The sequence below is a fragment of the Papilio xuthus genome, unplaced genomic scaffold (genome assembly GCF_000836235.2).
Source record: "Papilio xuthus unplaced genomic scaffold, Pxut_1.1 DF826115.1, whole genome shotgun sequence".
In the NCBI taxonomy this organism is placed as follows: Eukaryota; Metazoa; Arthropoda; class Insecta; order Lepidoptera; family Papilionidae; genus Papilio; species Papilio xuthus.
In genome coordinates, this window is record NW_013532534.1 from 3,169,465 (window position 1) to 3,180,086 (window position 10,622).

Consider the following 10,622-nt stretch of genomic DNA (forward strand, 5'->3'; position numbering starts at 1 on the left):
GCAAAATGGTGAGACTAGTCTTGCTATGAAATACGTAAATGGAATTCCAAAAATTATAAAATTAACAACAAAAAACTAAATATGGATAACAATAAATTCGTAAATGATAAAAACTATGGACACCCAAGTGAAGTTATGCATAATTTAGTAAACGACTATAAGTGTTTACCTACCGCCTCTTCTTCAATAAATTATCTATATATAAATACCAGAAGCATACTTAAACCTGGAAAATTCGACGAGCTAAAATGTATACTATCTTCTTTTAAACATACTATACATTTAGTTTTATTAACAGAAACCTGGTTAAAATCGGAAAGCGATGCCAAGTTTCTTCAGATACCAAATTACACGCATTATTACAATTACAGAACGGACAAGACCGGAGGCGGAGTGTCAATCTTCATTCATAATAACTTAAAACATTACGTTACAGAAGAACAATATGTCTATGGAAACAATTTTTTATGGATATATATAGAAACTTATTCACTGAATGTCGGCCTAGTGTATAAACCTGGTGACTCCAACGTAAAAAATTTTCTCGACACATTTTCAGTACAACTAGAAAAAAGAAAAAGAACAATTGTATTTGGGGATTTTAACTTAGATTTGTTAAAAAATGAAAGAAACACAAACTGCTATACAAATATGCTTGGAGAAGTCGGGTACGAAATTTTAAATAAAGTTACCAAAATGTACTGCACACGAGAGACAGGAACAACCAAAACGATCATCGATCACGTAATAACAAATATTTACAATACTCACAGATTTCAAATGTATATTATCGATTCGCCTATGTCTGATCACAAGCAGATATGTCTTGAAATGCTCAATCAAAAATTACCTAAGAAACAAAAGAAATCGTATAGCGCAATTAATTATACTGGATTGTATAAAAGTATGAATGATGCAAACCATTTATCTATCCTGGAATATTCAAGTCTCGAAGATTTAATCAAACTTAATATAAACAAAAATACTATGAAAAAAGTTAAAATACTAAATTTACCACAAAAGGATTGGATAAATCGAAATATTATTGAAGGCATAAACTTACGCAATGAACTATGGAAAAAGTCAAGAGCTAACCCTTCGAATATCTATTTGAAAAATCTTTACCTAAAACAAAAGAATTATGTGCATAATACTATAAAAAATTCAAAATGCATTTACTATAAAAATCTATTTAAAGACAACAAGAAGAATCCTAAAAAAATGTGGAAAGTGATTAATAACTTAGCCGTAAACAAAAACAAAGATAACTGTATTCCTCATAAACTAATCGTAAATTCAATTGATATTGTTGATGGTACAGATATCTGTGAGTCTTTTAATAATTTTTTCTCGAGCATTGGTCCGTATTTAGCTAATAAAATTTGTAAAAAATACCATAATTATCCTATAAATTTATATTCTACCTATTATTCGCAATCAGGAAATCAAACACTTGCACAATTTAGACCATGCACACTCGAAGAAGTTAGTAAGATAATTGATAATTTACACATAAATTCAAGTTCTGGAATCGACAACATAAACACAAAAACCATAAAATGCATTAAGGATTGCATAATTCTATGTTTAACACAATGTATAAATGAAACATTCTCAAAAGGAAGCTTCCCCGATAGTTTAAAGGTAGCTAAGGTATCTCCAATTTATAAGTCGGGATCTAAAACTGATCCTAGTAATTATCGACCCATTTCAGTCCTACCTGTAATTTCCAAAATATTTGAAAAGGTGATATATTCACGTCTTTACGAATATTTAACATCATTTAATTTCTTTACTCAAGATCAGTACGGTTTCCGACCCAAATCAAATACATTAACTGCAACAATCGATCTCATAACTAAAATTAAAACAAATATTGATAAGAAACATATTGCACTCGGAGTATTTATTGACCTAAAAAAGGCTTTTGATACTGTAAGCCATAGTGTCCTTTTACAAAAGCTGAAAGCCTTGGGAATCACTGGTACAGCATATCAAACTTTACAATCTAACCTTACAAACCGCAAACAAATAGTCAAAATAAACGAATATCAAAGTAAACCTCGTGAAATCACCTATGGTATACCGCAGGGTTCAATTATTGGCCCGCTCTTATTCTTAATCTACATAAATGACATAAGCAAGTTAGGATTAACAGGTCACATCACACTTTATGCAGATGATACTTGTCTCTTTTACTTTGCTCATTCTATCCATGATATCGTTGCACAGGCCCAAAGCGATTTAAATATATTACAAGAATGGCTAAAGTATAATTTACTAACAATAAATGTTGCTAAAACTTCTTACATGATATTTGCAGCAAAAAATAAAAAGATATCGAACCATGCTCCATTAGTAATAAATAATAAAACTATAAATCAAACTAGTGCTGAAAAGTATCTTGGCCTTCATCTAGATAGTAAATTAACTTGGAAAACACATATTAACCATGTACGCACAAAAATTATTAGCCTTATTGGGGTCTTACGAAGAGTAAAAAATGTATTCCAGCAAAAATACGACATATTGTATATAACTCATTAGTTAAACCACATCTAGAATATCTAATAGAGGTATGGGGTTCTGCTTCAAAAACAAACCTAGATACGCTACAAAGAACACAAAATAAACTTATTAAAATTCTATTTAATTTCCATTACCTTTCGCCGACTGCAGAAATTTATAAAAAAACTAAGAAATTTAATTTAAAACAACTTTACACATATAATACATGCATATTCATAAGGAAAATTTTAACACATGAGACAATTTCGCAAATAATGATTAAAAAGAGGACTCATAGATATCTAACAAGAAACAAAGATAAATTAAAATTATCAAAACCCAGAACCAATCTTGGTCAGAAAAGTGTAGCTTATGAGGGAGCACAGTTATATAATAATCTGCCTAAAAACATCCGTGATATAAACACAATGTCATCATTTAAAAATAAATTAAAGAAATTTGTTAGTAAAATGTAAAATGTAATGTCTGACTACTGGTAAAATTTTCATGTTCTTGTAAAATTGTTTCTCGTAAGTGAATTTTGTAAATTCTTTGAGAAATAAAGATCTTAAACCACAAAGTAAGGTTCGACTCATCAAATGTCGATGAAATTTGGCATAGATGTAGAACATAGACTGGACGAACACATAGGCTACTAATTAGGTTTTTTAATGTCGCGAGGATGGAGCGGGCGTCAGCTTGTATTGTATATTTAGGTAAAATTGGTATGAAGTTACATTTTGCAGGTACCTCATATCATATGTTGCACGGAAGAGCTGAACTTCCAATTATAAGTACACGTACTGGATGCTTAAATTGAAGACCAGACACAAGTTTTAAAGTAATTCATATTCTCAACAAATGCAAATAGAAACAAAAAGAAAGAAATAAAATAAACATTTTTATTGTACAATTTTTATTAAGTTATAATTCTATATTTTTTTTCTTATCAAATAGTTTACATAAAAAATTAAATATCGAATAATGTTGCCTTGTTTATAAAGGGCTTACGCAGACTTTGAGGTTCAATATTTTAAATTAATTATCACTTTTTTGTCTATACTGTTACGCTTGTACAGTCGTGATTATATTATATTTTATAAAATTAAAAGTGACATGGATATTAAAAACTATTTTAACGTAACATGTTAATATTTAGGAATCTTTATATCCAGTAACCATTTCAGAGATGGGAACTTTGGAGAAGAATTTGTTGATGGCTTTAATAACGGAGCGGACAATTTGCTTGATAGCAGGGGGCGCGAGATCGTCCATTAGCTGTCTCCAGTTCTCGTTAGCGAAGCTAAGAGTTGTTTCAGCTGGAAAAGAAGTATCAATAAATGAAAATAACCTTATTAATTTTATAAATGTAAGTGTAGGGATGAATAGATGTATGTTTGTTAGTAGGTATCTTTAGAACGGCTGCATTAATCTTACTAAAATTTTTACATAGTTCTAGAACTATGGTAGAGCACATAGACTACCAATTAAGTTTTCTTTTAATTTTACGCGGACGGGTTCGCGGGCGAAAGCTAGTATTTATTGTAAAAACTAATAGTATTTATCATTTAGTCCTACGTAATTTTTTTTGACATGAAAATAATCTCTTAATTCGGTGTAGTCAAAATGGTGTAATTGGAATATAAAATGCGAATACGAGTAATCAAATATCAAAAGTCCTTATGTTGGATTATTTAAAGGAGCTCGAGCCAAAAACAGTTGCCTTAGTTCGATGACAAAGCGTTAACATTGCTAAAAATATCTTATGTCTTACCTAATTCCTTGTTTCCATTAAATAAGTTCTTCAAGTCGAATGTTGTGCTTTGTATGTCGTATTTGTAATTTGGAGTTATAAGTTTTAAATGGCTGCGCCCTTTGCTGTCCTTCACATGAACCAGTTTGCTCTGGATATTCACTTCCACATTATCTGTGAATAAATCGATACGTCAATATAATCGATTGATAAATTCTATACAATACTATATGTATATGTAACAAATATTTCTTTGTGTGAAATTTAATTTACCTGCTATGCAACTAGCACGTGTAACTAAGATTATATTTAGAGGTCAAAGTACTGATATAAATTCTTTGATGTAATTAGTCTATGTTTACAATTTTTGACTCAATAAGGCCGGTTTTGATCAAACTGGAGTCAGTATGACCTTGTGATAATCTACTGCTAGTCAAACTGATTTTGAATTTTACCAATAACTTTAAGAATAATATAATTATGCGCGAGTAAATATTTACACGGACAATTTTGTCTGTCTTTAATATTATACTGAGAATAACACCCTTACCATGGATTTCTGAGATCAACATTTTCGTTTAAAATATATCATCTCTGTTGTGTCAAGTTTTGCGGATAAAGATAAAGATATCTTTGGAACGAGATTATGGCCTTAGAAAACAACGGTTAGCAAAAAAAGAAAAAATATCCAAGGAAAAAATTCTATCACTTAAATTATCCTCGTATAATTGTTTTCATCGTGTAATATCTTGTTTGGTCGAATCCTTAATTTCATATAGATAAAGAAAACTAAGGTGTGACCTGATTATAAACAAAGAATCTGAAAACTATTGTCAAAATTCCTTCATTGCTGCTAATTTCTTGATTTAAACTTTCATAACTAACATTATGTTTTCATGCTGCTCTTTATTCTACTAAGTATATAATTACTTATGTTATCAGTTATGAGGTCAGAGACTATGTGTAAAAACTTACTAGCTTTAACGACGGCGTCACCATCTCCTTTGATTGGGAGAATCAGAATCTTGCCATCAATATTGTATTTAGCTATCAAACTCATGTTACCCTTGAAGCCTAAATTGAAATCTTCTTCGTTGCTACCAATATCGACTCTGTAACAAAAGTATATTGAGATTGTATTATAGAAAGATGATTCATGTTCTGAATCAGTTTCTTTGCAACATCATTTACACACAAAATTATTCCACTCGACTCGTGTGATTATTGTGTCGAGATACAATGAAATTATCTAGGGTTTATAAATAATTAAGAGTCATTGGGAAAATTTTCAATAAGTTTTAATTATTTTGTACTAGCTGTCTATCGCGACTTTGTCCCTATGGAATTTTATGTCCGCATGTAATATGCCCGCATAGATCAGCTACCTTCCTATCAAAATCGATCCATCTGCTCCAGAGATTATCCGGAATAAACGCACCTTATGGACAGACAGAAAAGAATCTCTCAGCTAGTCGAATTAATTAAAATCAAGGTTTTTATATACATATAAATAATTTTGTTGGCACAGCAAAAGATTCTATACGTGTATACTCACTTAAGATCTGTTAGTTTGCTGTCACTGAGTCCATACATGGCAGCTTCTACGAATTTTAATTTCAAACCATTTCCGTCGATGTTGATCTCGTCCAGTTGCACAGGATCAATAGACGGTACGCCCAGCTCGGGAATGCCTTTTGCGAATCGAGAAAGACTATTCTCTATTTGTTTTCTTATACAGCTATCTACTTTTTTATCCTTGTAGTCACACTTCTCTATAAAGGATGCTGAAAACAAAAGAATAAAAGCAGTGAGTAAATTTCCTGTCATATATCTTCCTTTTTCAAACAAATGACTGCTGCAAGTTTTTTTTTGTAAAGGGCCGGCACACGATCTGCCAGTAGTTTTAATGTCAAGTGTTTTGACATTATCATTGTTATTTAACATTTGCGTTATACCGTTGCTTTAAAGGTATCGTATAGTTGCAACGGACGGAAATGACAACTGTGTTTGCACTAACAATACAGACCATGTCTGGAATACAAATAAATCTCATCAACTCAAAATATGCAAAAAGAGTTTTAAATTACAGTTAAACTTCGTCTTATTCGTAAGGCAAATTAGACCTAGGGACGTGCTTAATGCGTGTATCAGAGGTGCCAAGTTGAGACCCAAACCTCCTCGACATCCTCGGACCTCGCTAAGACTTTTTTTGCCATCAAATTGGATCCTATACATTCAAACATTCAACTCTTCCACTAAATATTTTTCTCTTTATTCATACATCCTTTTAAAGTTTTTGATATCGTATCAACTGGTAATCACGTAACAGTCAATGCTTGATAAGGTCTAATGACCACAAAGGTTAAAAAAATGTTTTCGCGAAGCTATTTTGAGCAATCATCATCTTTTGTTTTTTTTTGCTTGTCGGCGAGTTTACAAACCATATATTCCTTTAATATTTTTTTGCCAAAAATACATTAAGCTAATGAATAATAATAATTAATTATTAAAATAGAATTAATTAAATAAAATATCATCCAAATGTCGTTGTTTTTGTCGTGAATAATTTGCATATGTAGTAACGAGATATTTTTGCGATTTGCACAAAAAAATCCAAACCTAAAACAACATCTGATCTGGATTTTAAAGATAAGCTTTTGATTATAATAATATTTATTCATCAACTAGTTGTCGCCCGCGACTCCGTCGGCGCGGGATTAAAAATAGATGTTGGCTGATTCTCAGACCTAATCAATATGCTCACAAAATTTTATGAGAATCGGTCAAGCCGTTTCGGAGGAGTATGGGAACGAAAATTGTGACACGAGAATTTTATATAAAAGATTTATGAAGTATTACAAAATAATAAATTAGCTATGGCGTCTAGAGAGATAAATAATTATATTTTGAACGTGGTTTACATTTACATCATACATTATTATAAATGCTAATTTTTTAGATAGATGGATGGATGGGATTTTTCTGAAGGTATCTCCAGAACGGCTGCATGATGTAGAACAAAGCCTGGAATGTTACATAGGCTACTAATTAATTTTCTTTTAATTCTGCGCGGGTGACAACTCTAATAATCATCATTAGCTCACTATACGTCCCCACCGAGGGACTCAGAGATTACCCTAAGTTAGGGGTGACTAGGCCATAGTTAACCACGCTGGCCAAGTGCGGGTTGGTTGACTTCACACATATCTTTGAATTTCTTCTCAGATATGTGCAGGTTGCATCACGATGTTTTCCTTCACCGTAAGAACGTCGGATAAATGTACATATGTAAATCGGAAATCGAAAAACACATTGGTACATGGCGGGATTCGAACCCAGGACCTGCAGATTGCAAGTCAAGCGTTAGACCACTGAGCCACCGACGCTCCTAATACGCAAACATAAATTGATTTAAATGAAATTAAAAAAAATATCAGAACCAGTGTCATTAATATAAGTTATTAATAACAACGATATAAGCAGGTTTTGTAACTTCATTCCAAAACAGGATTACATCTGTGATGTGTTTTTATATGGAGTAATCATACATAACGTATAATAAGTTTTAGAATTAAAATTTAAAGATTTGACACTTAATGGCACTATCAGACAGGTTTCGTGTTCAATTTTTTTTTCATTCACACATATATTCTACTACCTATAAAATAGCCGACTTAATCTGTGAAAAGAAAAAAATTTCTGAGAGCCATTTAAATTCATCTTCACAAATTGTTCGGGGTAATCTCCAAAACGGCTAGACCGATTTTGATGGGGTTTTGCTGGAAGATAGCTTAAGTGTGCTGGAGCAACTCTGGCTGACGAAGTCACGGGCGACCGATTATTTATATAATTTAAAAATAGTTTTTTATTTATTGAATATTGATGTACGCAAAAAATTACAAGAGAATCGTAAAACATCTTTGTGAAATGAGAAAAGCACACAAACATTTGTTATTCATATTATTTCAATACTAACAATTCACAAGCCGCTAATCGTGAATAATACTAAGTATGGTACTGTAAAGTGACGAAATTTATCAATTTGTTGTTAATGACTCAATGTACTATAAAACAAATGTTTTTATTTTACAAATCAAGAATTATGAAATATAAAATAAATTCGACCTTGTTGAAAACAGATCCCTTGACCTCAAATGATCTTGCAAACTTCTAAACATGTAAATAAATCTACAGATGCGTTACCTGCAATCTTATAACTAACAATAAAATTAATGTCCTTCATTCGTTATATATGCTAATTATTATATATATACCCTTTTCAAGTCTTTGTTATGTTTACACTACCTGTCGCCCGTGAATCCGTCCGCGCGGAATTAAGAAAAAACCTACTAGCCTTTATGTTCTTCAAGACCATGTTCTACATATATGCCAAATTTGAGTGAGATCCATGTTGTCGTTCTGGAGATATCTTCTAGCAAACATCCATCCATACATCCGAACACACTAATTTATAATATTAGTAAGATTAGTAAGTTATCTATGTAAACATGAACCTTCAGGATGATGCGGAAAATAGTAAAAACAATATTATCGATTGCTTATAAAATATAAATTCGATCTGATTGAACTTGTGCATTTTAATTGAATTGCAGACAATAGTAGCATGACGTAGTAAATCGCATTGTTTTATACAGGATGTGTTTGGCCGTGATTCACACAACTATAAGGAAAAACAAATTATAATTAAACATAACTAAATCATCTATAAATCAATGTTTATTTTATAACTATTCACTGAACCCATCAATAAAAGTGGTTTGTGATGGACTAAAAAGATAAATGATTTTATTGTTTTTTTAGTGAATTTAAGCTCTTACTTCAAAATTGTCTTACAATTTTTGTACACAATTTACAACTGACGACATTTTATCAAATTCAAAATAAATGCCTAGAAATATGGGATCTAAACATAACTAACAGATTGTTTCAATTGCATTGGAACCCAGGACCTGCAGATTCCTAGTTTGCTTAACCTCTTAGCCACCGACGCTCGATATCCGGCTCGATGGACCGACCGAATTTATCTTACCTTAAGGGTATTTTAAAACAGTTTTTAACTTTTTACGTGTAATGGATCATAAATTGTAATTGTAATCGACGATTTCATGGTGATAATGTGTCCTACAGAATATTAATGAGGTAAATGTGTCAACATTGGCAGGTCGTAAACTCTTTGGAGTTGATCTTATGATTGTAATTATGCGAATGTTAAGTTAATTAAATCCATACTAGGTATAAGGGGATTTTAATTCATTTTCTGTATGTAAATATTTTTTTTTCAAACCACAATGCGGAATTAAAAAAGGTCTTTTAACCAACATTAAAGTAAAAATTGTTTTAATCTATATTAATATTGTAAAGGGAAATATATTTTTGTACGTCTGTAAAAATTAAAGTTAGAAACTACTGGACCGGTTTCTAAAATTCTATCACCATTAGAATGCTACATAATCCCCGAGTACCTTATGCTACATATGTCAATATTGTTATAAAGTACTAGCTGTCGCCCGAACCGCGGTCTGCGCGGAATTAAAAACAAACGTAATGAATAGCTTATGTGTTCTTCCAGACTACGTTTTATATGCATTACAAATGTCAGCTAGATCCATGCAGCTGTTCCAGAGATACCTTCAAACAAACATCCATTCATCTAAACATTCACATTTATAATATTAGCAAGATGTAAGATAGTAAGAAGTAAGATATAAAAAATAAATATCCACACATGTGAAGCCGGAACAGGTCGCTAACAATTTATATAGGCGCTTAAATTTAATTTACTATTAAAGGTTATACTATAAATGTATATGGACTAGAATTGATGCTTTTGGAAACGGAATTATACTAGCTGTTGCCCGCGACTCCTTTCGCAGGGAACTAAAATAAAATTATGTAGTAGCTTATGTGTTGTTCCAAACTGTGATCTACTACATCTTTGCCACTTCAGCAAGATCTGTTGAGCAGTTTTGGAGATACCTACTAATAGATATTTCGGCCGGACATATATCCAAACATTCGCATTTATAATATTAGTAAAATTAACTTTTTCGAAAAATTGTTGTGTTTTCTTTTACAAACATAACTTAAATGTAGTAGTACTTTTTATTAATTATTATATTCCTCAAAAAATATTTTTTTTAGTTTAAGTCATAAAGATATTAAAAAATTAAAACTTACGTAATAATTCTTCTTCAGCATTGATATAACAAAAGAGCGTCACAAATAACACAATGTTTATTTTAAAATACATTTTTATTTTTAATTAAAATTATGTACAGTAGAGTCAACAAGTTTGATGTTTTGCTCACGACTCGACGCCTACTGTCCCAAGGAAGGCTAC

General features: G+C 31.3%; 1 protein-coding gene across 1 annotated transcript; it reads right to left on the minus strand.

The window, feature by feature from the left end:
• Positions 1-3,427: 3,427 nt before the first annotated feature.
• On the minus strand, positions 3,428-10,622 carry brP-2095 (juvenile hormone binding protein brP-2095). Its single transcript, XM_013319942.1, has 5 exons — positions 10,460-10,622; positions 5,817-6,045; positions 5,237-5,373; positions 4,283-4,435; positions 3,428-3,827 (listed from the first exon to the last, which is right to left on the minus strand). The coding sequence occupies exons 1-5, from the start codon at positions 10,530-10,532 to the stop codon at positions 3,664-3,666; spliced, it is 756 nt and encodes a 251-aa protein (XP_013175396.1). The 5' UTR covers positions 10,533-10,622; the 3' UTR covers positions 3,428-3,663.

Bases quoted from the DNA above. Each gene is read 5' to 3' on its own strand.
- brP-2095 (XM_013319942.1), bottom strand. From the start codon at position 10,532: ATGTATTTTAAAATAAACATTGTGTTATTTGTGACGCTCTTTTGTTAT. The intron at 6,046-10,459 runs GTAAGTTTTAAT...TTTTGTTTTCAG, and splicing joins TGCTGAAGAAGAATTATTAC to CATCCTTTATAGAGAAGTGT. The intron at 4,436-5,236 runs GTAAGTTTTTAC...ATTTATTCACAG, and splicing joins TGACGCCGTCGTTAAAGCTA to ATAATGTGGAAGTGAATATC.